Source organism: Toxorhynchites rutilus, chromosome 2 (genome assembly GCF_029784135.1).
Source record: "Toxorhynchites rutilus septentrionalis strain SRP chromosome 2, ASM2978413v1, whole genome shotgun sequence".
Classification (NCBI taxonomy): Eukaryota; Metazoa; Arthropoda; class Insecta; order Diptera; family Culicidae; genus Toxorhynchites; species Toxorhynchites rutilus.
In genome coordinates, this window is record NC_073745.1 from 114,088,055 (window position 1) to 114,114,692 (window position 26,638).

Sequence of the window (26,638 nt, forward strand, 5' to 3'; positions counted from 1 at the left end):
ATAACAAAAGCGGGTACGAACACCACGCTTTGGCTCGGTTATTCAAGATTGCATTGAAGGATATTCCTTCATATCTTCTGCTCACTGATTTCCTACGAATACCATTTGATGATTAGGCAAGATGTTGATAACCAATTGCTGCGATTGACACCTATTGATTTAACAATATGCGTTCGACGTACATGTCAAAATCGAAACTGAGTGCCTGAAGTTCATCAAATCAAGCAAATTCGTGGTTCGAGAAATACGTACACTTGAGACTTGCAAACTTCAGAAGGAAACGTTAAATAAAATAATTGTTTGATAATTCTTCCGTTCACATGTTTTGTCCTAGGCATCATACCAAACGTAAAAGGACTGTCATTAAATTTACTTGTAACGAAGAACATAATCTATCCCAATGCACGAATTGACCTTATATGGAATTGTACAATCTTTTTACTCACAAAGCAAATATATTGAATTCAATTGAATTCGGGAATTGTTTCATTCAATCAAAAATTTAGTCATACAAACAAATGATTGCTACGCTAAGATAGTCCCACGTCAATCTTGCGGTTATATCAAGATATAACCCACCCATTTTTTCATCCAAAAACTTGTTTCAATAGTCTTAAAATTGCTTTCAAAACAGGCTATTGAAAACACCAATCGGTATATAAGCGAGCGCCGCTCGTAAGCCCATTCAGTTATGATTGAACAGCGATTGGAGCATGTTGTCGCTGTTGTTGTGAAGCTAATTTCGTTTATCATGAAAACGCTGATGAACGGTGTCACCAAGAAAGAGCCTGTTTGTGCACCTAAGGCCAAAAGGGAATCCATCAGGAGGAGAGTGATGCCACGGTTCCGCTTGAAACATCGGAGCAGCCGCCACACACACACACATACACGCGCGGAATTCTCGTTGCTATCATCGTTGCTGAAAAATAATCTGCCAGTTCCCCTGGGAATTGAAAAATACATTCATGCGAAAGAGTTTATTTTAATGTTTTCTATCCATATAACACTGCAACCAAATACATTTGGTTTTGTTATTTTTCAATCAATCGCAATTAACAGGAAAGCTTCTGAATATTTTTTTTCCCCATCAGTGGAAATTTTCGTATCCAATATTGGATGCATAACATGAAAAACGAAAAATGTTTCACATCGCGAAAATCAAGTCATTTTCGAGCGATTATTTGCTTTCTACTCATATAATGCTGCGACCAAATACATTTCGTTTTGAATTTTTTAAATCAAGTGCGATCAACGTAAGACCACGTCTTTCGGCAATTTATTAGAGGTGCAATGAATCTTTAGGAATTCCCGCTCTACGCGTACTGGCAAACAATGTTTACTCAACAATTTCTCAAACGAGAAATGGGTGTTGTGAGAAAGGATTAGCGAACGCGAAAACGACAAACGGGAGAAAGATACGTTTGGAGGTTGAAGGAAATTGGCAGAAAACTTCTTCATTCTATCATTCAAATAATGTGATTCATACCACATCGTTTTGCCAGAAAGAGATTATTAATGTTCAAAGGAGGAATCGAGTCCTCCGAGAAAATTACCCAGCGCAAATTAGAGTCGACTATCGATTGCGGCATTCGTACACAAATAATTTTATAGTGCAGTTTCACCAAAGTGATTTCTTCGGATATATTCACTACATCATGTCATGTATTTCATATTCTTCATTAAGAAATCCATATCCATGGCACCTATCGGTAACGAATTATTATCGAAACCACGATTTTCGCTAAATGCTCCTTTCAGTTCGGCCTGTAAAAAACTTTTCTGTACTCTAATCCATCAAATTTGGAGCCCTGAAAAGGGCCGTTGATTATATGCTAAGCTAATATAGCACGCTCTCCTCGGATACGATGGGCCAGCTGGATGTCCTTGGGCATGATGTGACGCGTTTTGCATGGATAGCACACAAATTGGTATCATCGAATAAGCCTCCTGCAGCGTCATAGCCGCGGAACTTTGGAAGCGCAAGTCGGTTTTGAAGTCCTGAGCAATTCCACGATCCAAATGCTGCAAAGGTAGCTGCGGATCAGCAATTCGGTCGACTTCTGATAGCGATGAATTTCACGCAAAGTTCCCGGTTGATAGCGATGTGGCTTCTCCACCTATCCTGCTACTAGTGCGCTTATCCGAGCTGACTTCGTGTGCCTTACCACCGAATGACTAACGAGCTGTCTGCGAAAGACTAACGAGCTCGAGTCCTCACGGTGCGAGAGTAGAGTAAGAAATGAACGAAAGCATTTTTTTTTTTTTTTTTTGCATAAATTCATTTATATTTCTTATACGTTTTTGGTTAATACAAAGTTCTATACATTTTAATTGGCCAGCTAACGCTTCACATCTTTGTTCATCTTAATTTGCATAATAGAATGCTAGGTACTGTTTGTTTTTACTATATCTAATTTTTTTTTTAATGATAAACATTTGTATTTTTTTAATTGTTATAATAAAACTACCTACTTAACCTAAGACCTTAAACTACTATATACAAATTCCGTACAATTTCATGCACGGAAGAGGAGCACCTCTCTCCAAATTTTTGTATGACGTTGTCAAACTTTACTTCTAGGGTATCCAGACAGGCTCTTTCATGAACCTCCGTTGTTCTCGTCCAGGGTGACAAATTCAGTATGATTTTAAGAATCTTGTTTTGAACGCGTTGGAGTTTCAGTTTGTGTGTCCGGGCACAGCCCTTCCAAACAGGAACCGCATATTCAATGGCAGGATAGAATATCTGTTTATAGACAGCCATCTGATTCTTTAAACAAAGTTTCGAGTTCCTGCAAATTAAAGGATACAAGAACCGAAGTAAAATGTTACATTTGTTGACGGTTTTATCAACGTGAGATTTGAAAATTAGATGACTGTCTAATGTGAGTCCTAAATAGGTGACTTCTTTGGACCATTCAATAAGGGAGTCTCCGAACCGAATTCTCACGTTGTCAGTGGGAACAAGTTTAGGAGACCTTGAATGCGGGAAAAGGATAGTCTGGGTCTTCCCCGCATTGATTACAATTTTCCAACTTGCGTAATATTCTGTTAAAGCATCCAGACCGCACTGTAGTTTGCGAGTCAGAGCGCTGATTATACGACCCTTAAACATAATCGCGGTGTCATCAGCAAATTGAGACAGTGTTCCATCACCGGGAAGCGGTGGAATGTCTGCAGTGTATATGTTATATAAAATGGGCCCAAGGATACTTCCTTGGGGCACACCTGCATTTATGTTGAATTGCTCTGAACACACATTATACAGGGACACCCGGAATGATCTATCAGAGAGATAATTTTTAATTATCTTTATCAAATACATCGGAAAATTGTATTGATGTAGCTTGAACACCAGACCATCATGCCATACGTTGTCGAAGGCCTTTTCAATGTCCAAGAGCGCCATTGCTGTCGTCTTGGATACCGACTTGTTCCGCTGAATGATGTTAACAACTCTAGTGAGTTGATGTATGGTGGATCTTCCCTTACGGAACCCAAACTGTTCCTCAGGAAAGATACCATGTTCATCTGCGAAAGAAAGAATTCGGGATTGAATACACTTCTCGAAAAGCTTGGAGAGGGCAGAGAGTAAACTGATGGGTCGGTAACTCCTTGGGACAGAAGGATCTTTTCCCGGTTTCAGGACTGGGATGACTTTTGCTAACTTCCACACAGAAGGGAAGTAGTTAAGCTCCCAGCATCTATTTAAAATTTTTGCTACAAAAGCAAATGAGCCGTGGCTCAAATGCTTGAGCTCGATGTTAAAAGTGTTGTCAAAACCGGGGGCCTTCATGTTCTTTGATCCTCTGATAAGACCAATCAGCTCATCAGCAGTGACTTCTGACCCCTCCGGAATAAAACTTTCTGATCGTTCGACCACAGAGACTCCCTCAATGACGTCATGCTCGTGAGGACTGATGATGTTATGCCCGAGGTTGTGAGACGACACAAACTGTTGCCCCAACGCATTCGTTTTTTCTATGGGTGTTAATAAAATGTTACCTTCATGTGGACCTCCAGATGAGAAAAGCGGAGGCACAGGCTTTGGTTTCTTTTTTAGAACTTTAGTCAAAGACCAGAAGGGTTTCGAATGAGGAGGAATTTGACGGAGTTTATCACGAAATTCTCTATTTCGAAGCTCTCGAATCCTATCCTGGATTACCCTAGTCAGATTGGTATACGTTATCTTTTTGTTCCGATCGCCAGTACGCTGGTACTGACGTCGATACATATTTCGTAAACGAATGATGTGTTTGGTTGTGCTATCTATTTGGAGAGAGGTACTCACCTGATGTTGTTGAAGCGGAACCGCCCTGTCACGAGCTGTGGTAATCGCTCGTTGAAAGGATTCCAGCGCCAGGTCAATATTCTCCGGAGAATCTAAAGGCTGATTGGGAGTGATGTTGTTATCAACAACATGTTGGAACTCGCCCCAATTTGCTCGGTGATAGTTTCGTCGGGAATGATTGGCCACCGTATCAGCAGAGGCACCCAACTTAAGCACCACCGGGAAGTGGTCGGATGACAGTTCCTCGAAGACGAGTGGATCCTCTGAAATGGCCATGTTGGTCAGGAAAATGTCCAGAATAGAGTGAACTCCCGATCTGGAAATTCTTGTTGGACTGTTCGGCGCCAAGATATTGTAATAACCACTCTCCAAGTCCTCCGCAAGGATGATCCCGTTCCGGTTTTGCCTTCGGTTACCCCAAATCGCATGCCGAGCATTCAGGTCTCCTGCGATGATGTATTTCGCCCGCCGCCGTGTAAGCTTGGCCAAGTCGTTCCGTAGCAGTGCGGCTGAACCGTCCCTGATGTTGACTTGCTTAGGACAGTATGCCGCAATGATGATGATTGGCCCAATCGATGTACGAGCCTCGATACCGATGGCTTCGATGGTTTTGAGCTGAATGTTCGGCAGCAGGCGGCAGTCGATGTTTCGTCTCACAGCAACGGCCACTCCCCCTTTATCTGCGCTGGTTCTGTCGAGTCTTAGGAGCCGAAACTCCGGAAGAAAGATGTTGATTTCCGGTTTAAGGTGCGTCTCGGTGATGACAGCAACATCGATCTCCTTGTTATTGAGGAAATCTAGTAGCTCGATATGCTTGCTTCTCAGCGAGCAAGCGTTCCAATTTGCAATGCTGACAGCTTCACGGGACATATTTGCTAATCAGTGAATAAGCCGCTTGCAGCTGCTCAGGTATAGTTTTGCAGGTACGCATTATTGTGATGACTTCTGACACGAGAGTTAGCATCTCCTGTGTGGTGAATAGCGTACTGTCCGTGGTTGCACCAGCGGCCACATCAGCGTATGACATACGAGGGGTGGAGGAGTGCCCTTGATTCGGTTGAGTGGCAGCAGCTGCGAGGCGGGAAATGAACGAAAGCAAAGGAAGCGTCATTTTATAAACCATAAAAGTATAGAATCTAAATCCCACCCTTATTATATTCGTGAGTATACAGTAAGCTTATATAATAAAGAGGGTGGGGTTTACATTCGATTCTTTTATGTTTTATAAAATGACACTTCCCTTGCTTTCGTTCATTTCTTACTCTACTCTCGCACCGTGAGGACTCGTTTCATCGGGACTAAGCAGACAGCTCGTTAGTCCTTCGGTGGTAAGGCACCACGAAAGCAGCTCGGATAAGCGCACCAGCCGCAGGAAGCGTGAAGAAGCCACATCGCTATCGACCGGGAACTTCGCATGAAATTCGTCGCTATTAGAAGTCGACCGAATTGCGGATCCGCAAGCTACCTTTGCAGCATTTGGTTCGTGGAATTGCTCAGGACTTCAAAACCGACTTGCGCTTCCAAAGTTCCGCGGTTATGACGCTGCTGGAGGCTTATTCGAAGATACCAATTTGTGTGCTATCCATGCAAAACGCGTCACATCATGCCCAAGGACATCCAGCTGGCCCATCGTATCCGAGGAGAGCATGCTATATTAGCTTAGCATATAATCAACAGCCCTTTTCAGGGCTCCAAATTTGATGGATTAGAGTTCAGAAAAGTTTTTTACAGGCCGAACTGAAAGGAGAATTTAGCGAAAATCGTGGTGTCGATGATAATTCGATACCGATAGGTGCCATGGATATGGATTTCATAATGAAGAATATGAAATACATGACATGATGTAGTGAATATATCCCCATATCGAAGAAATCACTTTGATGAAACTGTTTACCGTTTGTCGTTTTTAAGTGTTAGGAAAGAGCATTATTTTTGCTGAGTAAATTCCAAGAAAAAATCCATTCCTTCTTTAAGCGGGATTCATTCTGCTTCGGATCAACGGAACAGTGATAATCATTTCATACAAAAGATAAAATGTCCAAGAGTTATATGATTGTTATTTATTGAGTCGGAAAATTGTTTCAATAGCTTAATGATAGCTTCGAAAACAGGTTATAAAATGACGCTTCCTTTGCTTTCGTTCATTTCTTACTCTACTCTCGCACCGTGACGACTCGTTTGTTTGGGACCAAGCAGATAGCAGGTTAGTCTTTCAGTGGTAAGGCACACGAAAGCAGCTCGGATAAGCGCACCAGCCGCAGGATAGGTGAAGAAGCCACATCGCTATCGACCGGGAACTTTGCATGAAATTCATCGCTATCGGAAGTCGACCGAATTGCTGATCCGCAAGCTACCTTTGCAGCTTTTGGATCGTGGAATTGCTCAGGACTTCAAAACCGACTTGCGCTTCCAAAGTTCCGCGGCTATGACACTGCAGGAGGCTTATTCGAATATACAAATTTGTGTGCTATCCACGTAAAACGCGTCACATCATGCCCAAGGACATTCAGCTGGCCCGTCGAATCCAAGGAGAGGGTGCTATATTAGCTTAGCATATAATCAACGGCCCTTTTCAGGGCTCCAAATTTGATGGATTAGAGTTCAGAAAAGTATTTTGCAGGCCAAACTGAAACGAGAATTTTCGTTTGGATGCCATACAGCATCGAGAAAATTCCGGAAAGATCTAATCGTTGCTGAAAAATAATCTGCCAGTTCCCTGGGAATTGAAGAATACATCCATACGAAAGAGTTTATTTTAATGTTTTCTAATTATATGGCGAACACAGCGACCAAATACATTTGATTTCGTAATTTTTCAATCAAGTGTAATTAGCTGGAAAGCTTCTGAAGATTATTCTTTCCCATCAGTAGGATATTTTCGTATCCAATATTGGATGCATAACATGAAAAACGGAAAATGTTTCGTATCGCGAAAATTATATAATTTTCAATCGATTATTGCTCAGTCGCCGAAATTTTCATACTCAGAGAGTTCATTCTCCTCTAGTTTGCCTTCCAAATTGCCATCGTAAACCACACCTTCTCTCGATTCAATCACGCACGAAAAGCATACTGAAATGATATTCTGGTGGTGAAACCCATTCATTTTTCATGAGGCGTAGTGCACAAATTACGTAACGCGATAAGGGGGGAGGGGTTAGATGTTGCGTTACTTTCTGTTTATTAGAGATAGGAAATTGCGTTACGAAAGGGGGGGAGGTTCAAAATCCGGATTTTTGCGTTACGTAATTTGTGCACGACGCCTGAGGACATCGACAAGACAACATCGTTACTGAACGAGCTGAACGGCGAGAGATCGAGGTATTCATTACCTGGCTTGACCTGACCTGAAATGCAATCAGTTTGTTTTAACTGTGAGGGAGCGCAGCAAAGCCGATCGATCAGAAGGAGAAGAGAAGGTGACCAAGAGAGTATCAACATCGAAATACGGTTCCTCGGGAAGACATAGAAGCAGCCGCCACACACACATACACGCGCGCAACTCTTTTCGTTTGCTGGTTATCGAGAGGAAACCTGGAAAGAAATGATCGTTGCTGAAAAATAATCTGCCAGTTCCCCTCGGAATTGAAAATTACATTCAAGCGAGTTTATTTTAATGTTTTCTATCCATATAATACTGCGACCACATACATTTGGTTTTGTGATTTGTCAATCAAGTGCAGTTAACAGGAAAGCTTCTGAAGATTATTCTTCAGAACAAGGTTTTTTGTATCCAATATTGGATGCATAAAACCTTGAGTCTTCAAAGTAACACTCTCGTTTTGGAAGTCACCCAAATATTTATTTATTCATTCATTCAGGATGGATTTAGATTCAACTTCAAACAAATGATCTCTAAATCAACGATAGTCCTACGTCACCCTTGCGGTTATACCATAGATATAACCCACTTCCTGTTTTTTTTTAATGCAATGACTGTTTATCAGACCAGGGTTGTGGTGGCAGACTGATATTATCTCGGATGTGCATAATATCATGGACAGACATACATCTGTACTTGCGTTGTACATGTACAGCGTTGTACAGGTACCATCGTAGCATGACAGCTTTGATTCGGTTTGTTCATGCTACTCACCACCAACCGTCTATGGCGCTGCGCACAGTACAACAGTAGCCATGTTCAGCGGTAATACCAGGGACAGACATCGGCTGTACTAGCGTTGTACGTGTACAGCGTTGTACAGGTACCATCGTAGCATGACAGACATACTTTGGTTGTACATTGCACCGCATGTCAAACTGACAATCAAAAATTCGACCAATTTTCACCACATTTTTCAATGAAAAAGTTTTTTATTTAGCGTCTGAACCATCAAACACAACAAACAAGTTACCAATCTGAGTTATTAACTCAAGAGAAAGTCAATGAAAAGAATATTTCAAGATTCTTCAACCACTTGAGTTAGAATTAGCCATAAAAATTGTAAAATAATCCTCATCTGAATTCCCGTGAAACCGTTCGAAATGAAACGGACTGGAATTTTATGCTTCAATCGAGATTCAATAGATTAGAGATTGAGAGCTAGAGAGAATCAGAAGAACGAGAACTGACCGATAGCCGAAAGTGTCCACTCTATAAGCAGCATCTTTGTAAAGCTAGATCCTCTTTCCATCAATATACGTTGAACAAGAAGTACGGTCGGATTTCTATCTTCTCATTTACTTTTATCGGTCGATGACACTGGACATTGTCCTTTTCGCGTGTGATCCATTGTGCGTTGTGCACAAGTTCTTTGAAGTGCGTGCTTTTCGGTTGCTAGTATCATCTAGCGAAGAAGTCCTTCGAGTGCGGTAAAGACGTTTATCGTCATCAACTTGCAAATAACATATTTCTCCGTAACATGGAATAAATGTTTGATACAGAAAAATATGATACAATAAAGACAGCCCTAAATCGGACAATTCATTCCTGGAGTTTTGCTATTATCAACACATTCGGCGATCAATTTTCATTTATATAGATTGAAGAAGACATAGAAGTGCGTTTTATCATATTAAAATCCATTTCTACTTTTGAACCAAAATCAATTTCGTTGGCGCATAACATAATATGCATAACATGCCTAACATAATATGCATAACATGCCGAATTTGGTTCCGTTTGCTTGATTAGTTCTCTAGTTATGTAGAAATTTATGCTTCATTTGTATAACAGTTCTCCACCCCTTAGAGAGGGAGGAGAAGTGTCTATCCACCATAGAAGCATTTATTGCATCCTAAAACCTCCACATGCCAAATATGAGTTCGTTTGTTTGATTAATTCTCGAGTTATGCTGAAATTTGTGTTTCATTTGCATGTCAGCCCCTCTTAGAAAGGAGTAGGAGTGTCTATCCAACATAGAAACATTTATTGCACCCTAAAACCTCCTCATGCCAAATTTGGGTTCGTTTGGTTGATTAATTCTCGAGTTATGCTGAAATTTCAGTTTCATTTATATGGAAGCCCCCGCTTATAGAGGTGGGAGGAGTGTCTATCCAACATAGAAACATTTATTGCACCCTAAAACCTCCTCATGCCAAATTTGGGTTCGTTTGGTTGATTAATTCTCGAGTTATGAAGAAATTTGTGTTTCATTTGTATGGCAGCCCCCCTTAAAGAGAGGGGAGGAGTGTCTATCCAGCATAGAAACATTTATTGTACCCTAAAACCTTCATATGCCAATCGGGTTATGCTGCAATTTGTGTTTCATTTGTATGACTGAGCCCCCCCCCTAAGAGAAGGGGGGGGGGTGCGTATCCGCCATAGAAACATTTATTGCATCCTAAAACCTCCACGGGCCGAATTTGGTTCAGTTTGCCTGATTATTTCTCGAGTTGTACTGAAATTTGTGTTTCATTTGTATGGCATCCCCCCTTAAAGAGCCCCTCATACAACTCAAATGGATAATGATTATCTGCTATCACAAAGCTGAGAATTTTTTTTGACGTTTTGTTTTACTACTGATCCTTTAAAAAAAAATTAAGCTCTATTTTAAAATGTTTTCTTATCCTGAGACTGGCTCACCATATTGCACTGCTACTAAAACCGTAAGCTAACCTCAAGGATATTTTGACGTAGACGTAGAACTACGGTGCCAAATCAGAAAACAGGTCACGTTTTTATGAAATAAAGTTAACGTTAATAACTATTTTTGCCGCGAACGGATTTTGGCGATTTACATACCAAACGAATCGGAAGTTCCCTAAGATTTGATTGATATTCTATACATCACAATTCCCTGGTGTGTAAAGGGTTAAAATTCATGAAAACTATAAGCGTTCCCATTTTCCCATACATTTGTTCTGTCCATTTGTGTGCTTTCCCGAACAGAACTGTCTATAACGAGCAACTTATCGACGACCTACGGAGGGGAAATCGTAGGATTTAAAGTCTCTGTGAACAAAAGAAAAGTAGAAGAATGAAGGGGAATACTTGCCTAGAGTATAAACAGTGGATCTCGCTGAGGCAAACTTTCATTCGGCATCGGGCTGTTGAGCAATCCAGTTAACTTTGCTTTCGCTGCGCTTCGATCTAAGATTGGACTCCACCAGTGGTAATCCAACTTGGATATCGTCGTTTGGTTTTTCTGTTCGTTTTTCGCGTTATTCGTATCGTGTGTTTTTCTTTTCGCGTCATAAATTGGACGCTTCGCGTAGTGTGTGATGAGCAAGAAGAAGAGGAAGGCAGGCTCGAGCCCTGCAACAAACGAACGCATTGCCAGGGGCAATAAAATCTCGAGGCAAGCGTCATCTAATGATGCACGCGATGTTGATGCAGTGAAAAGCGCTCGCACTGAACCGAAGCTTCGCGAGTGTGACACCGCATCGAACAGCAGCGAAGTAGTCGATTTCGGCACCTCGAAAATCGCCGTTACCCAGGCAGCAACCAAAATCAAGCGCAGCCCGCTGGTGGTGAAGGCGGTCGCTCTTGACAAACTCATCAGTGAATTCGCATCGATGGGTGTTTCAGCAGAGTACAAGTTGTGTGGCACAATTCAGTCTTTTTCCAAGCAGTTAACATTGTTTGTTTTCCGTCTTCATAAGGGCTTCGTTGGTGCCATTGAGAATTCATCAATTCATTAAACTGACGTTATGGCGAAGCAGACGTTTAGTTGCACCAAAGCATTAAAGAGTAATATCTGAATGTATAAACAAGCGACTTATATTAAATAACAGCGTAGTTCTACGTTAACAATGCGGTCGTATCTTGGACACAACCTCCTAAATTTTTTTTTATCCATTTTCGGCGAATAATCAATAGAGTGCCGTGTTATGAAACATCAGAACAATAGCAAAAACAACATCACGATCATAATGTGTGGGTTCGGTTATTCCAGACGACATTGGAATATATTCCATCTGATCATCTTTTGGAAGGTTAACGACCTTCAAAGTATAAATTTATCTTGGGAACATTAAATTGATGCTCATGACTTCCAGTCGGACGTTTATCAGCTCTGATAATAATTGTGTGGTCCTTTGAATACCTGAAATTAACCAGATTCAACCAAACAAATCTGCGGACAAAGCAGTATGTACACTCAAGAGTTGCAACAAGTTTGAAGGGATATTAAAAAAAACATTGGTCGTTCAATAAATTTACTGCCACATATGTCGGAAGTCCACGATACGTGAATAACATATGTCCATACTAATTCATTACATTTATTTGCAACGAAAAACGTAAACACACAGAATTGAATTAACCAAATATGTGATCCGTTTTATCTACAAAATAAAAAAGGATCTTAAATTCCATTGAATTCGAAAAGTGTTTCGTGAAATCACTAATTGAATTATTATTAGAAAAAATGTGAATGTTCAAAATTATTGGAATCTAAAAACCGATTTTGGGCGGGATGAGATTCGCCCAAATCTGCTGGTAATAAAATTAATCAATTGCATCCATTACCCGTCTGCTGTTTATCGGGCGGGAGACGAAAGCAAAATAAAATCGACACGAGACTGAGTCAGCCACTCACTGCGGTCAGTGCAATAGAGAATTAAAAATCCCTCGACGAAGATTTCAGTTGATCGTCTCTTGTACACTTTCCGATCAAGAACCCATTATCCGCTCTATGGGATGGGATTAATCGTTTGTGGCTTGCACTCACGATAAACCTTGAGTAATAGAAGTAATGCTTCGAAAGTGCATACAGTGGGGATTCCTCTTTCATATTGCTTTTTTGAGATCTCGGTAGCTCACCGTTCCAAGTATTCTCTCGGTGTACATATGAAGGATAAAAGAGCATCGCCTGCTGGGGGGTGATTTAAAAACATCCGACTAGAGGGATATACTTATTCATTGATCGTTGAATGTGATTTTTTACCATCACTGACCCCTACATACAAATTTTTACGTCGATCGGCTCAGTAGTTTCAGAGTCCATAAGAATGAGACAGGCAGATAGAAATCCATTTATATATATATATATATATATATATATATATATATATATATATATATATATATATATATATATATATATATATATATATATATATATATATATATATATATATATATATATATATATATATATATATATATATATATATATATATATATATATATATATATATACATATATATATATATGTATATATATATATATATATATATATATATATATATATATATATATATATATATATATATATATATATATATATATATAGATAGATAGATAGATAGATAGATTGACAGGTAAACATTGCTGCAAATATTCCGGTTACTTGCAGCTGACTGCAGACGGAAAACCTTAAAATCACAGCTGCTGCGGCGACCACGAGCATTCTCATATGTATGTCCCTTGGAGAGCACATAGGGATGTTGGAGTGTGGCACACCAGGAGCCCGGTCAAGACCAGAGACCAGGCTTCACGGACATTACGCATATCCTGTATTATAACGGCATTCATTCCGTACCTATCGTGAATACTTCCACCCCACCTCAAAATACGTTTACAAAAACTAACTTTAATCCAGTTGCGGTTTACTCATTCATACGCATAATTATTTTGTTTCCAAGCATACACAAATAGCATGATTTATTTCACACGCTCTGTTGCCACATATTTTTCAACAGTCTCAGAAACACGGTTAAATAAAAGTGCAATTTGATGAACCAATAATAATAACATTCCGTAACAAGCTAGGGGCAGTATTTATTTATTTGCATAATGTGTTCACTGCTTGTGATTATCTTGGAATATGCCTACAAGAGAATGTATGCACATCCATTCATTCTAGAGTGTTTTTTATTCCACTATTACATTAAAAAAAAATTACGATTAAAATAACATCATAATTCGTTCAAACACTATTCTATTGCTGCTTCCGCAGATCCTTGCCCAAGAACGCGCTCAACATATGCCGCAATGCTTCGAGCACGTACTCCTGGGGCAGGGGCAGCTTCTCAAGCCCATTTCACATCACAGCTATCCGCGTTGACGGCATTGAGCTTCGTATTACAAAATGGGGGAGTAGGCATGATAATATGGGGTTGCAAAAGAAATGAACACGCTTTTAAAATAAAAATTATGAATGAAAATTATTTTTCCCAAATCAAATTAGTACTCTATGTAAATGAAAATCACTTTTGCTTGCAAGTAGGGAAAAAATATCATACAAAAATTGTGTCTGAGGATAATTTCATATTATAATGGTAAATATCTGAAAATTCAAATAAAATAGTTTAAATTAGGGTCAGAAGAACATACTTCTAGTAGGTAAACGCCAATAAAAATATTTGATGCAAATTTCAGTAATTTAAAACTGCCTTAGGGCCGACTAATCTAATAGAGAAAAGTTGGCCTCATACTAACTAATGTCGTATCCAGATGTCGACACCATTCCGCCGTCAACGCAAATAAATACGCGGATCCGGGGCAAAGATTGACCAAATCAAATAAGCTGGAATTTCGTTCTGACAGAAAAGCCATTTGGGTTTCAGGCCGATCCTGCATAAACCGGATAATGTGCCCTAAGGCTGTACACAATTGTTGATGTGGCTTGAGTGCACCTCCACGATTTGAAAGCTCGATGTTAGGACCAATTACCCGCAAAATCTGCTCTACTTTCGCAGGAGTCATCCGAAACGCTGCATAAAAATCAGCTTCATGATTAAAAGTGAAATTTTCTCTTGGGGCGTAATATTTCGTTATGTGGTTTTTTTGTATACACAAAATAACACTTTCTTCGTCACTCGATTCATCCAAAAAGTTTAAACGGTACATTTCCGTACTCGCAAAATTCAGAAGAAAAATCGAACTGAAAGAAAAAAACTTGTAAATAAAGTTACGTGTCCACTCGAAGTTGTAGAAAAAAGTATAAGTCGAAATGTTTATGCAACATTCACTTGTAAGGCCGTCTACATATTAGGCAACAGCAACCCGATCTATGTTGGCGATGTCAATCGCATCGCCAACTCAGCTCTGCACATTGAGACAACTCGAACGCGATGAATTCGTTAAGTTTTTATCCGTCATCATAAACTGCCTAATCGCTGGCAGAGATGCCATTTATTTAACTGCCGAAAAAATCATACGGAGAGCAAATTATGAAAAATTGGTTTGAAAAAAACTACTTTACTTGGGATTTTTCTTGACACCAGGCAAAGAAAAAATAAATAAAAACTTAATTTCACAAATCATCGAATCAAATTGAATGCATACGCGGCTTCTTAAAACTACAATAGAATCAAAAGGGCACATTTGAAATACAATTTACACTATAGCAGAAAAAAAATCTGCTTATCTGGCATTCCTGGATGTACTTTTTTCGAAGGTGTTTCATCTCATATATCAAACAATAATACCATTTTTATTTAAAAAATGTACCGTTGTGTTAATATTCCTTCGTTTGTACAATAGATTTCAGAATTTCTTTTGGGTTCTGCTTTTTTTCTAAATTCTAAATATTTCTAAAAAATGGATGTATATATTTATTTTTCGTTGGAGTAATACCACAAACCAGCAAACAATACTTACAAACATAAAAAAATCATTGAAATAAGAATACAGCCGAAAAGAATTATATAAAGAAAACAGAAAAATTTTCAACAATTCTTCTAAAGAATGATTTATGTATACACTAACGCTAAATATGAAAAATTCTCCTAGGGGTCACATATTCGCAGACCGCACCTTCGCACATGGTACAATCGAGAATCAGGGATGATAACGGTTTCCCGGGAAATCTGACCAGAATTATCCAATCTTAGGCTATCTGTTGGTATTTGTTGAATCATTATTATAACCGACGGCATCAAGCTAAAGGTGACATATTTACCTAACATACTTATTTCGGCTCGCTGATAACAACAGACAGCAACAATTGCTGTTAACTTGGAAAAAACACATCCAGCGGATTCTGTGCTTCTTGCTCAATCTCCAATATTATACGCATCCTTGACCAATTCAGCACTCTTCCCGGACGGTATATCAAGAGAACTTGCATATTGATGGCATTTCCTAACGTCAAACGAATATATATATTATATATAAACTAAACCAAAGTAGCAAAATACTTACATCTCGTTCGTTCATAGAAACAGATGCGCCAATATTGTAAACACTGTTTTGCATCACCACTGACAGATATTGAAATTCAATGAACGCAGCAATCAAAACGTCAACAGCAATTGAACGAAAAAGTTGTCGACACAAATCACGCGCGACTCGACATGCTGAGTTGAATCGAAAAAGTTGGTCCGACCTAAGTTGCCAGTTGCCTAGTGTGTATGCTCTCATTTGATTACACATGCTCTCATCTTATTTGACATATTCGTTAAGTTGCTTTCCAACTTAGGTTGCCTAGTGTGTAGATGGCCTAATATGTGATATGTAACGCTAATAATTTATGTGTAAACAACTTGTAATATTAGACTTGTAGATTTGTACTTCTAAATTCAGTATGCAACAGGAATCTACAAGTTACAAGTTACAAGACTAATATTATTAGTGACATTTCGATTATGCAACTGGGCCCTGGAATCATGCTAATAGTTGAGGAAATCGACCGAATTACCATCAATTCGAATTTCACATATTCTTTCTCTGTGTGTCATCCTGATTGGAAACGAGAGGAACTTCAATTTAGTGTGCATCTAGTAGAATTGAAATGTAAACAAATCATCACTGTCAAAACTCTGCTCTCCTTTCATGTTGATATCTAGCCACTAATATGCCGGCTGTGTATGATTTCTGTTAGATAAACGAATGTTAAATGTTGTATGTGTGTGATTGTGTCTTAAAATAAATATCATGAACCTGGAAGAGCTGCCTCCCGAAATTGTATGGATCATCCTGGACAAGATCACAGAGTTATCAGATCGCAAAAATGCCTCCCTAGTGTGCAAATCCTGGAACAGCATGCTGCTAAACTCATCCAAATCTCTGCGCAATGTTAATTTCAGAATCTGTTCGAAAATTAATAATTTTGGACTGATTGGACCGGATGAGGTGTTCGATCAGATGTGTGATGTGATGTTCAAGAGCAAGCGAAACTATGTGCATTTGGAGTTTTTTCACATAAATTTTGAACAGTCGCTGGCACGGGAGTTTTTGTTTCTCACGATTATGATATGCTGTGATTCTATTGAATCCTTACGTTTAACTAATTGCCACGGATTGTGCCGAAATGAGTTGTGGCAAATTTTGCAACTTTTGCCTGGCCTTCAAAGTCTTGTAATCTCCGGGGGAATTCATTTCGATGAGCTCAATAAAGACACTCAAATTCACAAGTTGCGAAATTTGAAATGTTTAACGCTCGATGTGGGAGATGATTGCCGACTGTATGTTGATTTTATCTCCAATACCCCCAACTTGAAGCGGTTCAAAGTACGCACCATTTACGGATGCGCAGATCTTCGAGATATCACCACCATTCGCAATCTAAGCCACCAATTAGACACGATTAGTTTTATCACAAATCGATGCTACAATATGTCGGAATTTTCTGAGATGCATTTTTCCAATCTTACCAATCTGGAACTCAAGGTATCGGGAGCAGTTTGGCCTCAGCTGTTTAGGCAAATGCAAATGCTGCGAGAATTGAAATTGGAAGCAAATATTGACGATGAAGTAATTGCAGCCATTTGCAGTGCATCGGTTCGGCTTCGGAAACTGTCGCTGACTTGCTCTGGTCTTGTTGAATGTAAAAAGTTCAATATGCTCAATCGTTTGGAAGCGTTGGAATCTTTGCACATGCGAGGCATTCATAAGTTCAGCTGGCGACATGTATCCTTCACAAAACTGAGACATCTACACATCGACAATGTTGGAACGGATTTCACCAACTTTCTCAAGGAAATCAACAGCCTGAGATCTTTCGAACTCCACGATGCTAAATTAAAGAATGAGCAACTAATTAAAATCACACTAAATGCTCCAACTGTCGAAAGGCTGGAGCTTGCTTTTTGCACAAAAGTTAGTGACAGAGGATTCAAGCACATAGCGGACATGATCAATCTGACGGAACTCCGGCTTTGGGGTATACAGGTGTCTAAGAACATCAACGATCGCCTCGCTTGTCAGCGACTGAAGAAGATAATTTTCTACTTTAATGACAATGTTTGTTGTCTGTACAATGGCTCTTACAAACACATCTTATCCGGATTTCATTTTCAGATCGAAGATAGCACTCTGCACGCCATTGCACAGAAGCTTCCCTCGTTGGATCTGTTTGTGCTTTATGATTGTTATGGAATCAGTTTCCAGGGTGTGGCAAACCTACGCAAAGAGCTGCCCAATTGCAACGTCTTGGAATTGTATCGGGGAGACGAGTTGCCCCCGGCCTTAACAGCAGAAGAACACATCTACTACAGGAATGCAGAGTATCCCAACGGAGTGTTGAAGCAAGAGCTTCCCTTTCACTGGTACTAAATGTTTCTTTTATTTTTATTTTTGTGCATTTGTATTTGTATTGTTTTATGTTTTTATCTGACTATTTGAGGATTTATACCATACATATTACAATAAACGATGGTGTCAAAAGGTTTTATCTTCGACAATTTAATGTACTTTAATTTCTTATAATAGTTTTGACGATTAGTCCTGTGTTCAAAAGTAAAAGTTTTATTGAACACTAGCATTGTGAGCCATTGTACATTATATACTTATGAAATTATAAATATACAGTTCTACTGAATGTAGAGATGTTTTTTAAATTATAAGGTAGCCCGAAGTATTACTCCGAGTTATTCATTGCAATAATACGATCCACAGACTAAACATCCGAACTATCGGCAACTTCATTTTCGTAAAACGAAGAGCATGGTTCTTTATGATGTCGATCATTCTCTTCTCAAGAATCTTCCTCTATTCGGAGTAATTAACAAACTGTATCACTTCAACAAATATATTAGGGGGTCTTCGTAGCCACTTGGTTACGCGTTCGCTTACCAAACGATCGATCGTGAGTTTAAACTCAGGGCCCTCAATTGACCATCTTTGTGTTGTTATAGAACAACTACGTTCACGCAACCATCATCTGCGATGGAAATCGATCCACGGTCGAAATAAGATCGATTCATCCATACAACTGCTCTGCTCTGCAAGAAACATCGGGCTGCTGTTCTATAAATAACCCAACAATGATCAATATCAAACTGTCTCCGCTGTTCGGTCTGCTGAACAATGGAAGAACAGAAAGAATATCTTTACGCCTAAATGGCTACTACTGTGTAATTTATCATAATGTAATGGAACAGAAAAACTTAACGCCTAAATGGCTACTACTAACTACTGTGTAATTTACAATTTATAGAAACATAAACATAAGTACATATACAAGATTAAAACCCGGCTCTGTTACAGCTAAAATGCTAATGAGCCTAACAAATAAATACATGGGATAAAAAAAAAACAATATATTGGGTTGGGGAAAAAGAAATCTCGCTTAACTTTTGAAAAGGTCCTATGTAACAAAAGTAAACAAATCGAGTTAATGGATGCACGCTCTTAGTTTTCAATCATTGAATGCATTACAAAAACAATCGTTCATGTATCTATCTTCTTCATCTTTTTATCGCCGATACAAAAAATATCCAATGTGCAGATTCGGATTTTAAGCACTCGGCTGTTACTTCGGACGCCACTTTCCTCCGACGCTCGGAACGTCCGAAGTAACAAAACAGTCAAAACAACACAAAGTCGTACTTCGGTCGTTTTGGGTTTTTGTTTCTTACAGGCGTTGTTAGCGATTTCAGTGCAATTCAACGAGTGATAACAACAATAATATGTCTTTAGAACGAAATGCTGATATTTGAATTGCTGTTTAGTAGTTAGTTTCAGATTCGCATTGTGCAACGTAATATGTCCAATGTGCAAACGCGGCAGTCAAAACGTCCAATGTAACATTTTTCGTTCCTAGGCTTCAAATTTTAGCTCAAATCACTGAACAACAGTTACGATTGGTTTTTCAGAGTTATTCTTGACTGCTAGTGGTGAAAGTAGCGATAGAGATCGATACCTTTCAATACAGTTCGCAGATTAATGTTCGGGTCTTCAACTTCGTTTTTCTCGAGTTGACGGAAATGTTACATTGGACCTTTTCAAAAGTTACGCGAGATATGTAAAAATCCCGGTGACCGGAAAGAAGGCTGGTTCCCATTCCGCTACCTGGTAAGAGCGAAGATTCGTTTAATTCACATTGTTCTTCGTGATCAGTGAAAATACATGCGACCATGCCGGGTGTTCACGATCTTCAAATCTTTACAATGCTTCCCCGACAACAACAAAAAAAATTCTTGACGGGTAACCATGGTTCCAGAATTCCAGGAGAATTGTATTTCTCAGGTATTGGTTAATGCTTTCGACCTATAGGGTGCTTGTAGCGTGCATATGTATTAGTGATCTGTTGGGCAGGCAAAATAGATCGCTACATAGGATGTATATGAATCGACAAGATTGAGCTTTGTTTAAATAATTATTTTAGCGAAATAGTTATAGAAATTACGCACTACACTATATTAATAACATGCGAATACATTTCCCTTTACGAAAAAATATTTACTTTTATCGTCAAAGCCATATACACGGAGAAAAATAAAACTGGCTATGATCCATATCAATGGAAGCAGATTGATTAGGTGAATTAGGTGAAGGTGAAGTGCAAATCAGCTCATCATGATGAACAGCTCTGATCATATCAGCTCATCTAAATGAGCTGTTCTTTATGAACAGCTCTTCAGCTCAGTTGTCAGTGCCAACTTTCAATTTGGGTCCCAAACTCGATAGCCACGAAGCCAGTTTGAAAATGTTAAAATTCAAATGAAATTTTTCACACCATATTATTAATTACTTGAAACACGTATTCCAGACTATTATTTACAACAGACTCGGCGAGTACAACATTTCCGACATTTTTACTGAGGCTTTACATTACAATAGAAAGTTTTCTTCAAAAAAAAAAAAATCTTATGAGATTTTTGCACCGCCTGCAAACAAAGTGTTTTTCATTGAAATAGAATACTCATTTGATACACAGAAGTTAATTTTCATTAATAATTTGAATTTTAAAAACGTGTTCATTCTGCCTGAGATCCAATTATTATTTTTGGCGCCCCCTAAACTGGTAAACAAAGCTCAATGCCGTCAACGCGAATATAACAGTTGAAAAGACGAGGGACAAATGAAACTAAACTGATGTCTTAACACGAAGAGCGAGAGACGGTCAGTTCATTTGAATCTTACAGCTCACACACTCTCTTCAATTCTACAGCTCTTTTCTCTCCTTCATCATCATCAAAGTGAGCTGAAGAGCTGTTTGATTTTTTTTTGCAAGCTGTTCCGCGTCAACTCACTTCAAAGAGTCGATTCTTCGGAACAGCTCATGAGCGGATGGTACATCTCTAGTGAAGTGTGCTTCCATTTAGACTTTGTGCTTTTTGCCCTGAAATGCTGGTCTCGTGAAGAAGTAAACTATAATGAATATTCGTGTGCTGATATCCTTAATCGGTGGTTAGTTTCGCCAAAAAAGCAGATGACTATGTTGAAATTAAGAACATATTCAGCCAGAAAGATCAACCAATCCTCAGATATGATTCCCAGGTGATGCCATAAAACTATCGCTACCCTGCAGTGCTACCAGCATACATTCGAGCATCCACACAATATGGTTATAGGAAAATTGATCGGAAACGTAGAAAATCCATCATTCGGCTAATTCATAGAAAATACAAGGAAGCATTCGAACGTGAGCTCGAGCCTTTGTGCAGTGTTTGGATTTCGATCACAATCGAATGATACACAATATGTCATGCAAATAACATCTCACGAACATATAACCAAATATGAGAGGATCATTCAGATACTTGTATGAATGACAATAATCACTTGTGTTATGGCGGGTTTACATTAGGGAGATCTATAGCTATAGATGGATTTATTCACGTGAAAATAGGTGTAAACGAGTGAGAATAAATATGATACACTTATTCGAGGTATATATAACTTAAATAAATTCAGCATATATAAACGCTTGTGAATTTCTCACTGGTGAGAAATTACTAAAGTTGGATGCAGTTCTACTTCAGGTGAATAAATTCACCGAAGATATGAATATATTCATTATAGAAGTTCACGCTAGTGTAAACGGTTGATGCGATTTCTATAAATCTCATCATATTTCATCACATGAATATATCACTAGTCTTAACCCACCCTTACACTAAATGATTAAACCAAGAGAGGAACGAAGACTGTTGTTTGCATATTCGAGCTGTATCAAACATCGCAAACCATTTTCAAAGCCTGCATACATGTTTGAACCGCATATATCGTCTCGCTCTACTAAAGCGAAACCCACTGCACCAGTGCCACAAATTATCAAAATTTGTTCACGAATGAAGACATTTGCTTTTTCCCAGTGTCGGATGAATTCTCTTCTGTTGAAACTCAACGCCATATCTGTCATAATGAGTCGAGACGCGTGAACTTTGTCTGGTATATTGAACAACTAGAGCATGAACGAATTTCGGAAAGCCTGCATTCAGGCACTTCCATTACTGTCAATAATTTCAGGTGATTATCACGAACGTTAAGTTGATCTTAATCGCTTGCAGTGATTTTCTATTGAAAACGTGTTTGATTTCCATATTTAGAAACAAAGGAATCCGGAGAAGGCAACATTAGCTTCCGTTGAGCGTTGACCGTTGTGCGGTGTTGAGCGGTTGAGCGACGTCTAGCGTTGAACGGCGTTGAGCGTTCCGTTTCCGTTTCCGTTTCTTTTTCTTTTTTATACTGTATTATAATGACTTTCAACACTTTTTGGCTGGCTTGTCACTTCCATTTTTGGAAGAATGAGAATTGAACTCGCGATCTTTAGCGTGAAGGGTACGATCCGTTCCCGTTTTCCGTTTTTGCTGTATATGATATTTTACTATCGCCATTTCGCTCTAACACGATCTTAGTTTCTAAAACTTTTGACGTAGGATTACGTCTTTCGGGAACATATTGGGGTACAAATCGAAAATCGAGCGCACCGTGAAAATTATCCAATTTCAAATGCTTATTGCTCAGTCATCTCATGATGGATTGAGGAGATTTTTGCGTCAATCAATTTCGGCACTCCATAACAATTTTTTACATTGAATGAAATAATATATGTCATGAAATAATATATAACAGAAATACCCACTTCTGATAGGTCGAAATTGACGACATATGCGGCGGGTCCCAAACAGAGACATCAAAACCAAGCTGCCTAGGGGAAATTGGAATTGAAGATACATGAAAGATACAGATACATTTTCCACCGACATGTATTCCCTAACAGAGATTTCAAATCCATGGTGTCTGGGAGAAATCAGCATGTAAATAGTATTTAATAATTTTATTTACTAAATACCCTCGATAGTTTAACTTACGACGCGCACAAATGGATAGTGCTCATTGTTACTAGCGAGGGCATTGCTGATTGCATACGTGCTGGCGAATAAGTTGGGAGCGATGAAGAAGTGTTTTTTCGTTCCAATGAGAATCTTTCGATTGAAGAATGATGTTTCAATGAACTGAATAGAACTTATGCTTTATAGAATATACATAAAATTTAAATTTTGAACTTTTATGTTGGTTGCTTCGTAAAACTTTTAGCACAACTGTAAGTATAAAATTGTGTATGGTAGCTATTGTGTTAAAATGACTTGAAATATGAAACGATTTTTTTTCTCCCATGGAAAGTTCATGTGACGAGAAAAATTGGAAAAATGAAGGAATATTCCAAAAAGTGATTTCACATATGCTCTACATACGTATTGGGTGCTGTTAGCCCAATTGAAATTCGCATTGAGGCATGTAGCATCGTGTTCCGTTGGGTTTAAAGTGAAAAGGAAATGGGTTGAATAAATACTCAGAAAATAAAAAGTTATGAATGAAATTACTTTTCCATTTCAAATATATTTTCTCTATACTAAAGTAACACTTTTTTTCTGATGAGAAAAATTGGGTTCGATAATGATAATTATCTTATATTGCTTTGATGAGCTTTTTTTCTTTATTTCATCCATACATAACACAGGCGCCATCTCGTTCAGGACCACAGAGGGCGGCTTTGGTACGTGATACGCACCATCTAATGACTAATCACCATCCTTCTATCATTATCACTCGGTTATGGACACTGGTGGAGTGAACAAACAATACCTAACAACCAGACAAAACGGAGCCAAATCATTATCGAAGAGTTTAACAATGTAATTCTTCAAAATCATCTAATTGGCCTTTTTTAAGGCTAAAAGCGAATGAACTTTGTAGATGACAATCTCTATAATAATAAATGAAAAGAAATGTGCTATTCCTCTTGAGGATGCATTACTATTTTCGATTCATAGCAACGAGTAACACGAATTTGAAGTCCGCCAACGCGAATTTCGATTGGACTGAAAACATCACAGTAGATCATATACTGCGTTTCACAACTATAGAACCACTTATTTTTTCTGAGTTTACGGAGATATGTAAGAAGTCGGTTGAAGTATATAGTGTAGAATACAATAACTATCTTCATTTATAAGACTTGCCATTTCAACTTTATTGCTGTGTTTAGGTGTGAAACATTCAAAAAACTAAAATTCCATTGTTTCAAACCAGGGCTCTGCATAGTCATAGTCAACTGAGGATAGTCAGCTGACTATCTGACTGACTATACTCATATTCAGTTAGTAATGACTTTTGGCTTCTTCACACAGTCTCTCCGCCAAAACGACTTAACAGCCAGTCGGGCGTTTAGTCGCTATCTCCCTCTACCGACTCGACTGTATCATTTCATTTTTCCCAGTCAAATTGTCCTCATTGCATTTTGAAGTGACTTCCCCCAAAACCAATTCGTTTCTCTCTTTCTCTCGCCCATGTACGTGTGCATGCATCGATGTTTGAGTTCAACGTGGTTTGACATACAATACATGTGAGCTAGATTATTTTGTATCATACACGAAAATTACTCACACGTATAAAATAGCGTCAGTGTATATACGCTGTTCTGCACGCTAATACTAACGCGAGGACCTTTCTAACATACTTGATAAATGTATAAGTTCGTTGGTTTGAGTTCACGATGGGTAGACAATAAACCGTCCATTGATGGGGTAGCTTCTTTTTTGCACCAGAAATCATGTTTTCGTTCCTCTTTATATGGACTTAAAAATAATATTGCGTACGCGGGTATGAATTAGTGTCAGGGGGAAATGAAAGTGTGGATTGAAGTCAGTTGAATGAAGAGGCAGATTTGTATTCATTAGTCGAGTCAGTTAAAATAACCACTGATTGGACTAGTTCACCAGTCATCCTCGTTAGTCAACGCTAGTCAATTCATTTTCTAGTCAAGTCACTTTTTGTTGCCGGCGACTGCTGAAGCAGTTCTAGTCGAAGCGAAGCTATTGAGAGTAGAGTCGGTCCTCATTTTTCACCTCCGAAGATTTCGGGCCTGATTCCAACCATTCGAATAAATGTGTTGAAAATAATAACATTGGAATAAATGCTTTTTATTTTTATATTGTGAATTTACTTGACTATTGGATTCTGAGGTCATTTCATCTTCCTATTTCATTCGTCGCCTTCTACGAGGGGTGATCAAGTTCATACAAACATGTTGCTGACCACCCCTTAAACTTTGTTTCAAATGTCAAAACACAAAATAAAATCAAATCACAAATAAACCAATAGCGAATTCGTTTATGTTCAGCTTAACCCCAGTGCCACACTTACTGCTGTCAAAACGTTTTTTTAAAGGGTGTGTCACATCAAATTGCATCACGGAAAAAACGCTGTAGAAATTTAATTTTTAGGAATTATATCTTCAGCTTTCGTTTATAATCAGATAAGAATGTATAGATCACCTTGGCCATGCTTCACTGTCAATTTTTCGTAATTTTGGAAAAATGTCGAACGAAAAAGAGCGTCGTGAATTAATCCTGTGCACTCATTTCGAGAATCCGGAGTTGTCACATCGGGACATCGGTAAGATGCTGGGAATCGTCCAATCCACGGTCAGCAGAGTACTAAAACGATACTTCGAGAACCTAACCATCGACCGGAAGGTGAAGAACGGCAAAAATGGATGCTCCGTCAGTGAATAAGATCACAAGCGCGCAGTTAAGCAGTTTAGACGTGATCCGAGAAGTTCGGTCCGGGATGTCGCCAATAAGCTGAATTTGTCAAGTTCATTCGTCCAGCGGACCAAGTAGCGGGAGGGCCTGCGTACATACAAGGTTCAGAAGGCTCCTAACCGCGACGAAAGGCAAAACATGGTGGGGAAGACGTGAGCCCGGAAGCTGTACACCGAAATGCTGACGAAGCCGCATTGCCTGGTAATGGACGACGAAACCTACGTGCCACTATCCAAAGGACGTGTTGGAGTGGTACGAAGCCAACGGGGTCACCTTCGTGCCAAAGGAAATGAACCCGTCCAACGCGCCGGAGCTTCGCCCAATAGAGAAATATTGGGCGATTATGAAGCAGGCCCTCCGGAAGAACCCAAAAGTTGTCAAATCGGAGGCGGACTTCAAGAGAAAATGGATTTCTGTTCAAAAAAAAAAAAAAAAACTACAACCTGACGTTGTACAGAACCTTTTGGACGGGGTAAAGAGGAAGGTGCGAGCATACGGGCTTGGGCTCGAAGTATGAATAAAAAGAAAATGCCGAAAGTTGTTTAATAGTTTTTATTTTACTGTCTAAAATTTTCAAAAGGATCGGTCTACTGGGCGAATTTCTACAGCGTTTTTTCCGTGATGAAATTTGATGTGACACACCCTTTATTCACTCAGTTTCAACCTAGTGTCGCAACCTAGGAGCGCCCCGAAAGCTGTTAGTTTCGCACTGGGTTGGCACTCGGGTTCACCAATACAAC

At 39.0% G+C, this 26,638-nt stretch overlaps 1 protein-coding gene and 1 long non-coding RNA gene across 2 annotated transcripts; one reads left to right on the top strand and one right to left on the bottom strand.

Annotated features, from left to right (window-relative positions):
* Positions 1-15,291: 15,291 nt before the first annotated feature.
* On the bottom strand, positions 15,292-15,932 carry LOC129770148 (uncharacterized). The gene is made up of 3 exons (XR_008742041.1): positions 15,826-15,932; positions 15,584-15,765; positions 15,292-15,520 (listed from the first exon to the last, which is right to left on the bottom strand). It is a non-coding gene; the product is annotated as an uncharacterized LOC129770148 (long non-coding RNA).
* A 492-nt stretch (positions 15,933-16,424) lies between these two features.
* Positions 16,425-18,292, top strand: LOC129768185 (F-box/LRR-repeat protein 20-like). Its single transcript, XM_055769653.1, has 2 exons — positions 16,425-17,865; positions 17,923-18,292. Exons 1-2 carry the CDS (start codon positions 16,558-16,560, stop codon positions 18,175-18,177), a joined length of 1,563 nt encoding a protein of 520 aa, XP_055625628.1. The 5' UTR covers positions 16,425-16,557; the 3' UTR covers positions 18,178-18,292.
* Positions 18,293-26,638: the final 8,346 nt, after the last annotated feature.

Bases quoted from the DNA above. Each gene is read 5' to 3' on its own strand.
- LOC129768185 (XM_055769653.1), top strand. From the start codon at position 16,558: ATGAACCTGGAAGAGCTGCCTCCCGAAATTGTATGGATCATCCTGGAC. The intron at 17,866-17,922 runs GTTTGTTGTCTG...TTTCATTTTCAG, and splicing joins TTTTCTACTTTAATGACAAT to ATCGAAGATAGCACTCTGCA.